The sequence below is a fragment of the Carassius auratus genome, chromosome 41 (genome assembly GCF_003368295.1).
Source record: "Carassius auratus strain Wakin chromosome 41, ASM336829v1, whole genome shotgun sequence".
NCBI lineage: Eukaryota > Metazoa > Chordata > Actinopteri > Cypriniformes > Cyprinidae > Carassius > Carassius auratus.
The window spans coordinates 7,976,797-7,994,328 of record NC_039283.1 but is presented as its reverse complement, the minus strand read 5'-3'; the positions used below and the strand labels follow the sequence as shown (position 1 = coordinate 7,994,328).

Sequence of the window (17,532 nt, the reverse complement as noted above, 5' to 3'; positions counted from 1 at the left end):
ATATTTTCTAAAACTGCAATGGATGATTATTCTTTAATGTACTATGACCTCCCAGAAAAACATCATACCTGGCGTTCTCAAGTATCAGGGGCTTTCCTTGCCATTATTGCTTGGACATACCCTTATTTACCTCTTATTTACACTGCACATGGCTGTGGCACGTTATGGCTCTGACACAGTCACCGGAGCCGATCATGGCCACTTTAGTCAATGCTTGTCTTTATACCAGCCACACCGTGGCACATTTCAGGAGCATCCCAGAAGCAGTTCTCCATGTTGTTTCACTAAAGATATAAATCTACGTATCCTTCGATTAAAAATAATGGCTAGTGTTGTGGCTGCTGTATATGTAAACCTACCAACATAATCTGTAAGAGGAAAAGATTTATGTTTTAAACACATAACATTGGTTAATGGACACGCCGACATTAATCAATAGCTCTTTTAATGGGCATTGAGTGGAGGGAAAATGGAACAAAGAAAAATCAAGGCAGGTAAAACAGGTAATAAACAATGAGAATGAATCAAGAAAAAGCACAGAGACTGTTACAGTTAACTGATGATGTCATGGAACTGGTATTAGATATACCTATAAAACCAAGTGGCCGGTGATTGTGTGTGTGAGTGTGTATATATATATATATATATATATATATATATATATATATATATATATATATATATATTAGGGGTGTAACGGTTCACAAAATTCACGGTTCGGTTCGATACGATACACTGATGTCACGGTTCGGTTCGGTTCGGTTCGATACGTTTTAGATACAGCAAAATGTAAAAACATCTCAACTTTTCAGAATGCCGCAAGCGCACCGCGGGTCATGTGACAAGAACCAACCAATCAGCTTCATCCTTTCCCGTAACAACGTTGAGAGCTCAGCCAAGATGAAGGAACAGCTGATCATAGTTGTATATGGATTGCAATTTTGAAATAAATTCAGTAGCAGAGCTACTGCAAGCGATTTTTAGAGCTGCAAATCCATTTATCCTTCGCTGAAATTTCCGCGTCTCATGGAGAGAGCACGTCATTGTTGCTTAGCAAAGACAGACGCCTCATGAGCGCTTCTGCCCGAGCGCTTTGGAAAGGAGGAGAAAGACGTGCTTAGCGTTTTCCACGCGTTTTTAGGCACGATATGTGAACGGCCCCTAAGGCGCTCGCTCACTCAGCACGCGCTGAAGGCTCGTTGCAAAATGTCTAATGCATTTAACAGACCAGAAATATAAGATCCTAAAATAACCAACAGGTCTGGTGTTTGGGTTGGATTCCCTGTAAGCTATAGTGTCTAAATGCTGCAGGGATAGTTTGCTGCGTGCATGTTTCTCCTTTTTTTCGTCTTTTCCCAGATAGTACTGACGCATATATCCCAGATATTCCCGCTGTTTTTTTTTTTGTTTTTTTTTGTAATCCCGCTGGTGTACCCTGTCATGTTGCAGATGCGACATACCGTTGTTTATTTATCCACCACTCTCTTGCCATCACCATTATAGCTTAAAGGGAATCCAAAGTGCACCCAAACACCAGACCTGTTGGTTATTGGAGGATCTTCTCATTTCTAGTCTGTTAAACGCATTGGCTATTTTGCAACGAGCCTTCAGCGTGTACTGAGTGAGCGAGCGCCTGCTGAGTAGCCTAACATAAACATATAAGATGGTGTTTTTTTCTTCTTCGGGAGTGTCAGGGGCGTTGCCTGTTACGTTGTTTGGGTTATTGGGCTACCTTGTTGAACGCATATCATTATATTTCTTTCTCTCTCTTTTTTTTTTTTTCAAATATAATTAATTACTCCAACGAACCGTTCGGTATACATAATGCGTACCGCGTACCGAACCGAAAGCGTCGTACCGAACGGTTCAATACGAATACGCGTATCGTTACACCCCTAATATATATATATATATATATATATATATATATATATATATATATATATATATATATACACACACAATCACCGGCCACCTGGTAACACAAATTGATAATCAGCCAATCACATGGCAGCAACTCAAAGCATTTAGGCGTCTATTTGTGGTGAAAATGACTTGCTAAAGTTCAAACCGAGCATCAGAACAGGGAAGAAATGTGGAATGGTTGTTGGTGCGAGACAGTCTGGTCTTATTATTTCAAAAACTGCTGATTTACTGGGATTTTCAGGCACAACCATCACTAGGGTTTACAGAGAATGGTCAGAAAAAGAGAAAATATCCAGTGAGCGGCAGTGGTGTGATGAAAAAGCCTTGCTGATGTCAGAGCTCAGAGGAGAATGGGCAGACTGGTTAGAGATGATAGAAAGGCAACAGTAATAATTAATCGTTACAACCAAGGTATGCAGAATACCATCTCTAAATGAACAACATGTCTAACCCTGAAGCAGATGGGATACAGCAGCAAAAGACCACACCGGGTGCCGCTCCTGTCAGATAAGAACAGGGAACTGAGGCTACAGTTCATTCAGGCTCAACAAAATTGGACAATAGAAGATTGGAAAAACATTTTCTGGTCTGATTTCTTGATTTCTGCTGCGACATTCAGATGGTAGTGTCAGAATTTGGCATAAAGAACATGAAAGCATGGATCCATCCTGCCTAGTCTCAATGGTTCAGGCTGGTGGTGGTGGTGTAATGGTGTGGGAAATATTTTCTTGGCACACTTTGGGCCTCTTAGTACCAATTGAGCACTATTTAAACACCACAGCCTACCTGAGTATTGTTGCTGACCATGTCCATCCCATTATGACTACAGTGTATCCATCTTCTGATGGCTACTTCCAGCAGGATAATGCACTACACAAAAGATAATCCAAAAGGGCAGGGAAACACACATCAATGTAAACGTTGACCGGACAAGGAGTGTCTGTGAAGGAGAAACTGAAGAAAATAAACAAGACACAGGTGAACTAAGTAACATGGTCAAAGAAAGACAGAAACTAGGTCAAGGGAACTCAACTCAAACTCAAACAAACTTAAGGTCCATAAGTGTGACAGAACTCCCCCCTCCCGGAAGGCCCGACCTCGCAGCGTAGATGGAACAACAGTGAAGGGAGAGTCAAGGTTCAGGAGGAGAAGGGCGAGGGACAAGAAAAGGACAGCTAGGATCCAGAGGGCCAGGATGGAGTCGACAGCTCTGGCAACCGAGCCGTAGGCTGAGATCCGTGAGTTCGCGGAAGACCCGGAGCAACTGAGGACCAAGGTGGGGCTGGAGGGAAGGATGAGCCCAGCCGGTGGAACAGACAGATGAGGCACTGCCAGAGAGTAGTCCTGAGGTGATGACGGGTCGACGACCGACCAAGGCAAACCTGGAGGGACGAGGGAGCCTGGTGGAGCTGTTGGACAACTGGGTAGCGATGGAAACAATGGAGCTTGGGGCCTAGGTGGAGCCACTGTGTCGATGGGCCAAGGCAGAGTCCGGGTGTCAGAGGCAGAGATGAAGGATCCCCCAACCATAATGATAGAGACTGGCAGACCTAATGCAATGTCATATCACAGATGGTGGGCTTAGAGTGAGCTGTGGGGCTGACAGGGGACGTTATGATTGGGAATTATGAACAGTCCGGGGGTCCAGGGATGGTGTGTGCTGCCCACAAACAGCAGATGGCCACTGCCAGCACTGGGAGCACCAGACATAGGGGAACGACCTCCATGGTTGTGATGGGGCAGACTGATGGTGAAGGAGACTCATAGGATGGCATAAGAAGAGGAGGTATATCAGAAAATAAATCCATATTTTCCAGCTTTAGCTCACCCCCAGTGGTGGTCGAGTAAGCAGGGCATTCCTCTGCGCCTTCACTCTCCACCGTAATGTCCTCTGTGGCTGGTTTCATTGATGGCTCACGCACCTGATCAGACGCTTGATTAGGTTCTGGCTCTGAGGCGATCCTCACCTCAGTCGCTCCCGGTGGCGATAGTACATCAATGAAGCCAGGCTCGGGCTCTCCATCCACGGTGGGCTCTGGCAAGTGCTCTGCGCTGGGGGGATATTGTGGCTAAGGTGTGTCACGTGACAAACATGACGTGTCTCCATGGAAACAGTAAAGCGATGTATTCTAAAATAACAGTCACCTAAAAAAAGCTTACGCTGAGGGCTCAGATAGTATATTTTAAACTTTGCGAAAAGATTAAGGAAAAAAGAAAAAATGGAGGGGGCAAAATACGATCAAATTCTTGAGGAAAATCTGCTGCCCTCTGACCAGAAATTTGTCCATTCCCACTGTATGTACTTTTTGAAGCTTGAAGCTTTTGTACTCTTTATTGCCTATGAATGGATTGACAAAAACAATATGAAATATCTTCTTTGGTGTCCAGCAAAAATTGTAAACCTGAGGGTGAGCAAATAAGGACAATGTTATGTTTATTTCTATAACCACTGCTACAAACAGACCTTGGTAAGCAAATAAAAAGATCAATAAAATAAAATATTATTAATAAATTCTGATTACTCTGGATGGTGGAGCAGCTAAAGGGGTGTTTGTGTATCAGGGTGAATTAGCTTTTTGTTTAACCTGGTGCATATTCATTTCAATCTTGCTATGAATAGGCCATTCAGATGACTGAAACCACATACAGAAAAAGTCCAAAATGCATGTGACCGTATTGGAAATGCTATACGCCCTGAATAGGTCCCTGGCAGTAGTGAAGCACTGCCTACTCACTGCCTCATCACATAACATGCAATCGTTATGGGACAAAAAGCACAAAATAAGTATTCAAACCTCACGCCGTTGTACCAAATAACATGAATTTTGAACAAAAGTGTAGATGCACTGCTTATCCTTTCCTTTTTAAATGTTTCATGTAGCGTGGCTTTTTCCATTTGATTGAATTCAAACGTCATGCTATTTGCCATTATACTTAATTTATTTTTACTTATATTAATAAGGTGCTGCTTTTTTCACCACTGTTTTATAAAATTTACAGTTTACTATTTCAGGTAAACTTGCTGAGAACACAATCACAAAACTCTGAGCAGAGCCTGTCTCACAAAGTTTCCTGTGAGGACTGGTCTTCGAGAGCTAGCATTACCTGCAAATGACACAAATCCATTAATTGTGAACCGCATCATTATGAATCTTCGCACGTCAGTTAAAAAAGCTTACAACTCTAGTCCTTCCAACTGTGGTGAGGATGCCATTAATAAACCATTTCTTACAGTAAAAACAAACAGGTTAGAACATTGACTGCAGAAATCGACAGCATCGCATTACGTTTTCTTCAACCTACTAGTGATGGTAAAGCCTTCTATATAGTCTGTGGTCAAACTTATGAGGCTATAACGTGATGAAGAAACGACTCAAACACGAGGACTCAACAGATGAACTAATCAATTCTCTTTTTGGCTCAGACAGCATAGGTTGAATTCATAGGATGAATTAATCTTTCTGTTTCTTATAGCATTATAGTTCTGTATTGTTTGTAGTGTGATCAATGTATGCGTAAGTACTAGTAGACATGTTAGGTAAGTAACACGTAACATTTTAATTATATTTTGATCAAAATGAACGAAATGACTCAAAAAAAGATTTGTTCATTTTTACTGAATAAGACTCAAAGGTCCGAGTTTGCAAACTGATCCGAACTTCCCATCATTACAACTTACAGGTTATAGGCATAGTTTATTATATTATTATATTATATTATTACATAGTTTATTGGAACTATGTGGGCGCTCAGTTCTTTCTATCGTTTGGCAAAAATCTTTTGTTTTTAAAGACGAAGTGCTACACCCAGTCAATTTAAAACTAAATGGTACTTTCTTTGACTGATGACAAATGCTAGACTACACCTCGCTCCTCAAATTCATAGAACCTCAGTCTTTATATGTATAGTGTTTGTTGAGTAAAGAAAATGCTGTACATATTCAAACAATCATTTTTTTTTTTTACCATTTTTTATCGTAAAAATGCGGACGGTCCAAAATGTGTGCGTTTGAGTCAGGATTAGTTACAAGCTCTTTCATTTCAGCTCTTTCGTCTTTCAGCTTACTTTAATTGGTAAAATAACTGCAAAACCCACAGACAAATGTAAAGGAATGACCAACATTAATGAATAAGGAAAAATATCGAGTGTGTGACCGTTTTTCTTCCGCATTCATGTGAATGAGCATGTAAAGTTCGTAGAGAGCTTTCCTCAGTGAAATGGGTCAAATGATAGATATTACCTGAGAAATTCAAGAAATTATGCTTCAAATCCACGTTTTTTAAGGCTATATCTGAAATGGATGTGCACCATTCAGCTGAATGATTTCTGTCTATTTGATGCGTATGAAAGACCTTCCAGAGGGCCTTGCACGCCTCATCTTCACACAGGGCCTCACAAGTTGGAGTTCTTTGAAGTAGGCTTATCAAAACTCATGTTTTAGTGCATGTTACTCACTGGGGCAGCTGAGGGCTTCTTTTGCGGTGATGCTCTTGTTGCATGCAGAGCAGAGTGTGGTGGCAGAAACACTGAGGGAGGTGAACAGATGACCATTGCTGTAACGCGACTCACGCTCCTTTGTCTCTTTCTCCCGTGCCTTCCGCTCTTTCTCTTTGTTCTGCACACAGAGTTAGGAAAAAGATGAGTTGTGCAAGAACAGCGTCATAACATGTCACCATTCACTTCAAATCATATCATCCATCATTCACTGTATAATGAAAGTCATGTTGTGTATGAGCAAAAATCTGTGAATTCTCACACACACTCAGCACATCAAATGATGAAAACAAGAAATGAAAATTATATTGCTAGTCAACTAGTTTCATTATGGCAGGAATAAAAGACAACAATCACATGAGTTTTCCTCTGTTGAATACAGATATTACAAAAAATCTGCTCTTTAATATGAGCCCTTCATGAAACAAAATGACAAATGGTCCTTGGTACCAGTTTCAATACTGTAGAAAGAAACATTGGAACTTTTTAACAATTTATTTTATTAAACTATTTGAAACAAATATTAAATAAATTGTTAATTACATATTAATGCTAATAATAATAATTGGTTTAGAAAATCTAAGCTGCAAAAATGTGAATGTGAAGTGACATTCAGCCAAGTATGGTGACCCATACTCAGAATTTGTGCTCTGCATTTAACCCATCCAAAGTGCACACACACAGAGCAGTGAACACACACACACACACTGTGAGCACACACCCGGAGCAGTGGGCAGCCATTTATGCTGCGGCGCCCAGGGAGCAGTTGGGGGTTTGATGCCTTGCTCAAGGGCACCTAAGTCATGGTATTGGAGGTGGAGAGAGAGCTGTACATGCACTCCCCCCACCCACAATTCCGTCCGGCCCGAGACTAGAACTCACAACCCTTCGATTGGGAGTCCAACCCTCAAACCATTAGGCCACGACTTCCCAAAGGGGTCTTCTATTACCCTAAACAGGTTTCTTCTATGATAAGTGTTTATATACATGACACTGATTATTACATTGCTACTATGCAATTCTATCAATAAATGGACAGTATAATTACTTTATTAGCTCAAAACTGAAACTTTACATTAAAAACAGTTTGTCTATGAGTCAAGATGAACAAACAAGTTCAGATAAGATCAAACAAGATATACTAATGACGTCATTACTGTGGAATAACATACCTCAACTGACCAATCAGAATCAAGCATTTCAGAGAGACATGTAATAAACAAATATAACAAGACAAAAATCCAAAAATATTTTTATTGTATTATTATTTTCTATATATATATATATATATATATATATATATATATATATATATATATATATATATATATATATATATATATATATATATGCACCGTCACAGAGTTTGGGAATATTCACAAATATTTTATAGGGATGGGCAACAGTGATCGAGTTATCGAGTACTCGACCGCGACAGCGATGATCGATCACGTAAACGATGATCGAAATTATTTGTAATTTTTTTTTTGATTGGTTATGGCAGCACGTTGGGCGGCGCCCTGATCTCTGATTGGTTAGCTTCCCACTTGATGCCTCAAAAGACATAAGAAGACAGATAATCATGGCCTCAAAGCAGTGGCGGCTCCAGACAATTTTGATTGGGGGGCAATGGGGGGGTCCTGGTCTTTTCAAGGGGGGTCTCATGAAAACCAACAAAAAATACAGTGGACATGGCTAATAACTGCATATTTCTGCTACTAAACAACTAAAACACCTTTGCAATGTAAACAAATGACAGGCTACATTTGTTATTCATATCCTTCACACTGCACTTTCATGTCAGGTATATTATGCATTTTTATTGACATTGATATTTTTACATTTATTTCCAGATAGATATTATTGAGTTTACAGGCTAAAGTGGTCTTGCTGTTGTAAACACTGTTGCTATTGTAGAAAAAATATTTGCATCACATTTAAAATCTGAATTGTTTTTATTTTTATAATGATAATTCAGAGAATGAGAAAATCTGAATAAGCCTTACCAGTGTTGTGATAATTATTTTTACGTGTTAAAAATAAATAAGTACTGTAATATAATAAAAGTTTATTCAAATAACATAAAAAAGACCAGACCCCTCGATGTCTGTGAAACTTTTCTCCCTCAAACAACACGCTAGTGCTACTTCTACACTACAGGCTACACACAGCAATATAAACAACGTATCTGCATGTTCTCACATCACATCGTTCTTGTAAAATAATAATAAGTAAATAAACACCAAAATCAGCTCGCTGAGAATGAAACACCACTTACCAGCTGCCACGATGTTGAAAATATCCTCTAGCAATTAAAAAATGCGCGTGCAGCATGAGGAATCTTCCCGGTTGGATGAGGTCGTAGTCAGGTGAACGGTCATCATGTTGGTCATTTTATTTACGGCTAAATTATTATTAATAAATTGTACTAATATTATGATTGGGCGTGGGCAGGCATTCACAAAAGTTTATGTTATTACAAAAAAAAATTGAGGAAATTTTGCTTTGACAAAAGGGCACTTAAGGGGCAAAGGAGCAGGTGCTCAAGTGAACCGGTTCTTTCGGACAATTCGATCAAATAAACCAGCTGAAAAGAAAAAAATGGTTCACCGGTTCTTTTGCGCTCGATGTAATGCCGTCATTGGCGATGATTGCCCTTCATTCAAGCCTTTGGTTTACCCGCGCTTATAACATTAGCACAGAATCAGTTCAGAATCAATCACCAAAAGAATCAGTTCGGTTCAGATGCGCTCTGTGTCAGTCTGCTTCACGCTGAATCACGCATGCGCAGTTATCATCAGCTCATCGGTTCTCGGTTCAGTGTATGAATAAATGTCGAAATAATTATTATTTATTATTGTTCTGCGTAGTTTGAAGAGAAACATTTTTGGATCTTTATCCCGAATATATATATTTTTTAACCAGGAAGAGGCTGGGGGGTCAAATGGGGGGTCAAGGCATTTTTTGGCAGGGTCTTGAGACCCCCCCTGGCGCCGCCGGTGCCTCAAAGTCACATAGTGATGGCTGGTTTCCCTTTGAGAAGAACGATGAAAATACAGTTGGCGCTGCACAGGGTAAGCTGTGCAGCGCCAAGCTGTCACACAAATCTACAACAAATACAATGCGCTATCATCTAAAATGTGTACATTAAATATCTGGCGATAACAGAGCGGCAACTCAGACGAGCATAGAATCACCTGTCGTAAGACCTAAATGCAACACAGGCAGAACCGAGAAGACGACAAAGCTATATGCTGAAATGGTGGTTAAAGATTTGCTGCGTTAGTTTCAGGGACAGAGCAGGTTTACTTGTCCAGTACCTGGCTGTCCCTGCAAAATCTGTTCGAGCGGAGCGAATTTATTCCACTAAATGTGAACAGACTGCGCACCCGGCTCTCATCTGAGCATGTAGACTGACTTTTCTTTTTGAATAGACATTTGAATATTTTACCGGTCGTGGTAAAGATAATATCCATTTTTTTAATAATATTATTATTTCAGTTTTGAGCTTTAGCCATAGTTAAAATATCTAGGCTATTTGGCCTCTGTTTTATAACTTATAATAGTTGGTTAAACTTGGTGAACTGTTTTCTTTATCTTTTAAAAACTACGTTTCACCGCTGGATCAAAATATGCTGCTAAAGTTATACTGGAAGACAATGTTTTGTTTAAAAAAAATGCACTTGAATAAAGTAGCAAAATATATATATATATATATATATCTTTGTATGTTAATTTTTAAATCACAGACAAATAATGAAATGGTCTTTATAAAATAAAAATGCACTGGATATATTTGTAGCCTAATTATATTCTTAGAGATGACGAAATCAAAATTATTTGTTTGTCATAGTTTTTATCTATATTTTAAATCTTATTCAATTATTTAGCAATAATCAGTGATTTCCATGCTGTTAAATAATATTTTGGTTGATCAGAATGTTCAAATTGAATACAAAATATTAATTAAATATTAGAATACATAAAAAAATAACTATAGTGACACTAATGTGAATTTATTGTACTTTCGTGTTTGTAAAGCACAATCCGATCGAGTTACAATTTCGGTCATGTTCACATCTGCATCGGCAAATTTTTTTCAGATAAAAGTTACAAGAACTAGTCTACGTCTGATTAATTAACATGAACAGTTATGCTGAAATCGCTGCCTATCAGCGATTCGTTTCATGCTCATATAAGCAATGCCGATGTTTTATTTTTCTATTATTGTTGTTTTTATTTTATTATTGATGATATAATAATGCAGCCGAGCTTTTTTTTCGTCATATTTGTGGGCATAATGCAATTCATATGGCTTCGAAAACGCGCAGGTGGTTTATGGAAAATAAAACAACTTAAAAATAAAACTTAATTACACCTATTACACTTAATAACGAAGATTGATAATATAGCACAAATCTGCCATACATTTATAATGAGAACTTTATAGGAATCTATAGTAAAATCTGTCCTTGCCCATCTTTCAGCGCGCTGTCATGAAAACGCATCAAAGGGAGCTCGCTCTCTCTCTCTCTCTCTCTCTCTCTCTCTCTCTCTCTCTCTCTCTCTCGGTCTAACGCATAACTTAGCATCCTATTGTGCTGATACAAGTTGTAATGTTACGTCTGATATGTATCTCAGTTATCTGATTTATCATAGGATGTGTCATAGATAGAATTAGCTTCCGTTTATTGGTACACTCTTCCCCTCAGGCAGATATTTCTTGCTCCTTTATTAATAACATTGCTTGATCATAATCATAATCTAACCTGTCCTAATCATGTGTTCATGTTTTCATAGACAGATTTTCATGTCAGATTATTACTTTTTCATTTTTTCATTTTCATAACAATCTTTAGATTTTTTCATTATATACATTATGGCCATATAGCCCCACCCCCGATTAATCGATTAATCGTTTTTGAAACCTATCGATGATCGAAATGAGAAATTTCCCAAAATGTCCATCCCTAATATTTTATACACAAATACATGATATCAGAGTTGAATATTAAACATTTTAGAAGAAAACAAAATGTTGTTTTGCATGTGACATTTTCTAGCAGGAAATACAATCATCTGTTTGAATATTCTTTGCTTTTGTGAATTTTGTGAATTTATGTAAGCTATACTTTAAAGAATTTCAAGACCCGCTAAAGCCCAATGAATCTTATATTTATCTTATTTTTTTACCTAAAGTGGGCACCTCAAGCAATGCTACAGGAGACTGTTTTATTTATCCCCGCTGATTAACAAAACTGAAATATATAAGCTCTATTTATTTATTTTTCAAACACATTTTCAAGGCATAATCCTGCTATCTTTATAATTTTTTCCTAGTAGATTGCACTGTTGTCATTTGGCTGTCCTCACTGCAATAAGCTTTAAAGGCAGTAAGTAAACACATATCAGCATGTGAAATGAAAAGCTGTGCTATTTAAAGGATAATATTTCATAGAGGACAGGGAGTAGAAAAGATAGATGTGGGGGTTACTTCACAATTCAGACTGAGAAACAAAGGGACAGACAGACTGAAAGGAACAAAGACAGCCAGTGAGATGAATGAAAGATAATACCTGACACACAGACAGCGAGACAAGAACCTTCAATTCAACAAAGAGCCGAGAGACTCCAGACAAACCAAACCATAAACCAACCCAAAATGACATTCACCCTTAGCAAACTCATGACTTTTCCTGTGAACAGATGAAGAATGTTCGAAGGGTTCTAAACCTTCAAACAGGACACCAAACCAAAATCATACAATGTGCAAATCTATCATCTATTTAATATTTATTTGATATAGGCCTAATATTTTGGAAATATGTAATAATGTCCTTAATGATGCAACTATTTGACACAGGGAAAATGAGGAGAAAGATGAACTGAATGAACAAAATAATGCATTTCCAGAGCAAAAATGTTGTTCTGGGATATTGATGGGTGAACAGCTTTCTGCATAACATTCACAATGTTATGTTTGGCATAAAACTGACTAAATTACCTACTTTGCAAATATGAAAAGACTTATGAACTACTGTAAATATTTGAATTCAACACATACTGTATGTGTTCAGTATAATCTCAGTGGTTCTTAACTGCTCTGCACATTTTGTAAGTCATCCTTATTTAGTGCACTTGATTCAGATCATCATCATCTTAATAGCAGAGAGCTCCATGAACTGAACTGACTGTGTCTGATAAAGGCCGGTCTCCCTCTCGTGCACAGCCGTGTCCACGCCAGAGATGCTCACAAGTCTCTGAGCTAGAGTCCAAGTCAAGTCTCAAGTCTCTGAGCTAGACTCCAAGTCAAGTCTCAAGTCTCTGAGCTAGACTCCAAGTCAAGTCTCAAGTCTCTGAGCTAGAGTCCAAGTCAAGTCTCAAGTCTCTTTATTATATTAAGTATCTGGTTATAATAAATGTTGCATCACGTACAGCGACCCATCCAAGCTGCTTAGAACACTGCATAGCTATATATAAGGAATTCAAAGCATGTAATATGTTATTATGACAACTCTATCTATTAGCATACAATATCAACTTTGATTTTGGTATATAATCAGTGTAAACAGGCTATTGCAACATGACAAAAACACCAAGAATGCTTTACTTTTAAGTTAATATCTGTATTTTGCATTTATGGATTCAGTAATGGCCTTCTGTCTGTCCTGGCTGTATAGCTGCACACCTCTTGTCTGGCTTAAGAATGAACAAAGCTACGCTGACTTATGTTATTCATACAATACCTACTCACAAATAAACATCAAAAAAAAAGGCGGCTGCAATGAATTTCGGTGCAAAACAGCTTTTACTACAAACACTTCCACACAAGAACATTGTTATCACCCAAGAACATTTTGATAGAGAACCAAAAATATTTAAAGTAGATCAAATTAGAATAAATAAAATGGAAATGTCTACATACTATTACTACTGTAAACTTTGCAAATAGGACATCAGCCCCTTCAAGTCAATGAACAATAACAAAGTGGGCTGCAATGAATATCTGTGCAAAACGTCATGGCTCCGCTCCTACCCAATGACAGAGGCACGCAGGTTTTTTTTCCACTGGAGTACTCACGTGAAGGATGCGTGCACAACTAATAACTAATATCATCACGCTATAAAGGGTTGGCCTGCGCTGGGTGCGCCCCTCCCCCTATAACTGTTCTGTCTCGCGGAGGAGCTCATTTGTGTGCATCTGTGTGAAACACGCGCTCTGAAACACGCATAGGAAAAAAGAGCGACAGAAAGAACGGCTCCCCTCCAGCCGTGACTCGGCTCCCATCGTTCATGTTTATGAGCCGTTCAAAAGAATCGGTTCGTTCGCGAACGTCACAACTCTAACAGCGAGCTCATCTGACGTTTACAAAAAATTAACATTGTTCACGAGTCCCGGAGCTCGAGTTCGAGTCGAGTCTGAAGTCTTTAGAGGACGAGTCTCAAGTCAAGTCTGAAGTCACTGTTTGTGCGACTTAAGTCGCACTCGAGTCCGAGTCTCAAACTCGAGTCCCCATCTCTGGTCCACGCAGCTTTCAAAGTATACTCAACTGCTAGATGAGAACTAATGTACGAGTACAACACATGTGCACTTCCAGTCCACTTAGTGAGCTCATAGTGATGATGTACATAGACCATCCATGTGGACACACAAATGACTAGATGTGCAGAACCACTGCATTAGATACTGCAGGAACAAATCTTCTGGCATTATTCACTTCTTAAGTCTGGCATCAAGTGTCACCGCTTCCGTGTCCAAACGCTCTACCAGAAACCATGAGAAAATTAGAAAAGGTGCTAATATACACTCACAATGTGATATAATACTAGCGAAAAAGTTATAATCCTAACCTTTAACTCCATACCGAAGTCCCAGATAGTCAGACAATGAATATATATATATATATATATATATATATATATATATATATATATATATATATATATATATATATATATATATAAATTATTTGTGGGACGCTGTGAGCACAGAGACTGTAGTGTACATTGTAAGTTTGAAGACGTTTAGCTTATATTAGGGGTGTCCATGGTTAACCGATTAACTGTTAAAAATTGCATAACCGAGTGAAACATTTTGCTCGGTTAAGTGACGTCATTGGCGTGCATTGATTTTAGTTGTAATACATTTTTGAACCACTAGAGACCGCCAGAGCGCTCCCAGACATTTGTAATGTCCACAAGAAGAAGTCATTTTTCTAATATGAAGCGGGCAAAGAAAAGTACAGCGTTGGAGCACTTTAAAACGGGGCAAAATGCAAGTATTGCAATACAGTGCTTAGATATACCTCAAGTACAACCTCGTTGTTGTAATCTCAACAGCCAACACCCGGGCATCATTAGGCCAGCGACACACTTGATCTGTGGCGAAAGCGTCTCAGCTGCACGGCGTGTCTGTTTTTAATTCGGCTCCCATGTTAACAGGTTAGAGCTTGCCGACTGCCTGCGTGAGACGCCCGGCTCAGGCGCGGCTCGACGCGTGCATGCTAGAAATAGAACCGACGCCAAAATATAAGGCAAAATATAATAGGAAAATATGTTTATACATACATATGAATTCATGACATTTTGATATTTGAAAATCTATAGGTTGACATAAATTCAGATATAAATGTAATTAAAAAAAAATAATAATTATCGATTTTGAAATATTGTACTGAGGCGGCCGAGGAGCCTGCTTGTTACCTTCGCCTAAACACGTAAAGTTACATAACTATTACTAGAGCCTGTTCCTTTATAACATAGCCAAAGGTCGGTGTATATTTGCTTTATACATTTTAGGCTTATTCTCAAATTCAGATTGTGTTAGGGGGCGGTATTATTAGGCAGTTTTAATAGGACAATTTGACCGGAGAGATTAAATTTTGTCGGACATTTAATTTTTTTATAGCCAATGTCCGGCAATTACCGGACAACGGAAGCCCTGGCGCACACTATGGTTAACCGAGTATTAACCGCTAAGGGCCTCGGTTAACGGTTAATGAAAAACTTGAAAATGTGCAGCCCTAGCTTATATGATTAATATGAATAAACAGTGCTTATAAATGGCTGCTGAGGTCGTATTTCAATTGAAGCGAGTTGAGGCTTGGACCCGGAAACAGCGCTTCTTACGTCATCACTTAACAACCGAATAGCAGTGGCTTGCATTCACACAAAAGACTCTCTGACAATCACAACATGTCAATTTTCCAGAACTAAGGTTCAGTGTAAATGCAGGAAAAAAAGGGATTCGGGTGGATTTTAATAGGGTAGTGGTGGAAATTATGATTCTTTTAAGAGATTCGTTCATTTTCAGTTCGTTCACCAAAATGATTCGTTCAGATTCATTCACTGATTCGTTCAGTGACCATTTCTACGTATTACACAAAATACACCAGCAGGTGGTGAAAAAGAGTGTCTTATGTGTCATGTCTTAAGTCAACGAACGTATTCACTTGTTACAAAAACTTATCGCATTCTATACATAAAGTCTAATTCAGTTGTTCAGATGAACAAAGCACAAGGTTTTCTTGCATAAATAGCATTTTAATTGTTTAGTCAGACATTTCGTATATGATATATTCACATTCATAAATCTGGGATTAAACGTCTAGTTAAGTTCTGTATGCTAAATATGAAAACAAGAGTATGTGCACAGTACCTATAACTGCACTTTGCATTTTACGAGATTGACATGCTAAATGGCCAACTGACCCGGATTACTCTCATTCATTTCGCTCTTGAACGAGATAAGCTTTACCAGTTAATTTCATTCATGAACAACGTATCCGTTCATTCAACTCGTTCACGAACGACATGTGTACAAGTTCAGTAATTTCATTCACGAACGACATGTGTCAGTTCATTCAACTCGTTCGTAAAATATGAGTCAGTGGATTACGTGAACGAGAACGATTCATTCACCTAAAAGATTCGTTCAAAAAGAACAATTCGTTCACGAACGACGCATCACTATAATAGGGTCACTTTGCCTACATACATTTTGAAAGTCTTTAAAATGATGAAAGCATGGCAAAAGGATTTTAAGATAACAAAATTTGTATGTTATCATGATTGTCACATGGTTTTATGTTTTCATGGATTTTTATTTTGAGATAACTCATGGACATGTAGCTTACATTCTCTCTTCTTCTCCTGTTTTCTTTCTCAATTTTAAACTGTAAAATTACAATTTAAAAAGGTCTAACTAGTGGAGTGTTTTGTAACCCAAAATAGGCAGGAAATCACACATTTTCTTTCGCTCTCAGAAGGATGTAGTTCCCTGTTTTTTTACTGACTTCTCTGTCAGTCCTTCTTTTAATGTGCTTTGTTAAACTGCTGTTTTGCTTCCCTCTTATGCCTTTATCCTTTTCATTTAATAAATAAAATGTTGTGATTAGATCCTCCAATACTTCCTTGCCTGCAGTCTGTGGCAAATATATGACAAAAAGAAAGTTCAAATTTGCTAGTTTGAATTCACATCAACTCGGTCCAATACAGATCAACTCTGGGACATAAAAGTGCCCTTATTACTGCTCAATGACACAGTCACATTGTATCAGGATAGAGTTTTTTTTAATATCCAATTCAGATCACTTTAATTGAGTGTTAAATAATTAACTGGGTTAGTGTGTCAGCTCAGTTCGTGATACACTGAGCACAAATGTGTGCTAAATGCTCTAGGAATAAAGGGTGGCCTGTATTTGTTCTGAGCCTTGGGCCCTGTCTCTAATTCCTCAGTGTAGAACATATGCCCCATGCCCTCAGGAAATGAAACACAGACCAGAGCAATGACAGAAACAAACATGAGAAGAAGGCATAGAACTCATTTGCGGGTGAGACGTCTCCACCTCTTTTTGCCAAAACCGATTATGTGTCATCATTTTTTGAAAATAGTTTAGTGAAGGAATGCATGTCAACAACACACACACACACAAAAAAAGCAATGTGGTGTTCTTTAAAACTGCATCAAAAAACGTTTGTCAACCAATCAGGTTCAAGCATTCAACAGCACAAGAGTATAAATATACATATCTAAATATAAGCTGATTTCCACTTTAAGTTTATGCAGCACTGCACAAATACATAAAAAAATGTGCTTTACTACCCCATGGA

At 38.4% G+C, this 17,532-nt stretch overlaps 1 protein-coding gene across 3 annotated transcripts in view; it reads right to left on the bottom strand.

Moving 5' to 3' along the window:
* LOC113060026 (rho guanine nucleotide exchange factor 2-like) overlaps positions 1-17,532 on the bottom strand; it is a 42,934-nt gene that overhangs the window by 21,884 nt on the left and 3,518 nt on the right. For all 3 annotated transcript variants that reach the window (XM_026228799.1, XM_026228798.1, XM_026228800.1), the window contains one exon: positions 6,382-6,541. In XM_026228799.1, the coding sequence (XP_026084584.1) occupies positions 6,382-6,541 (160 nt within the window). The remainder of the gene's footprint in view (positions 1-6,381; positions 6,542-17,532) is intronic.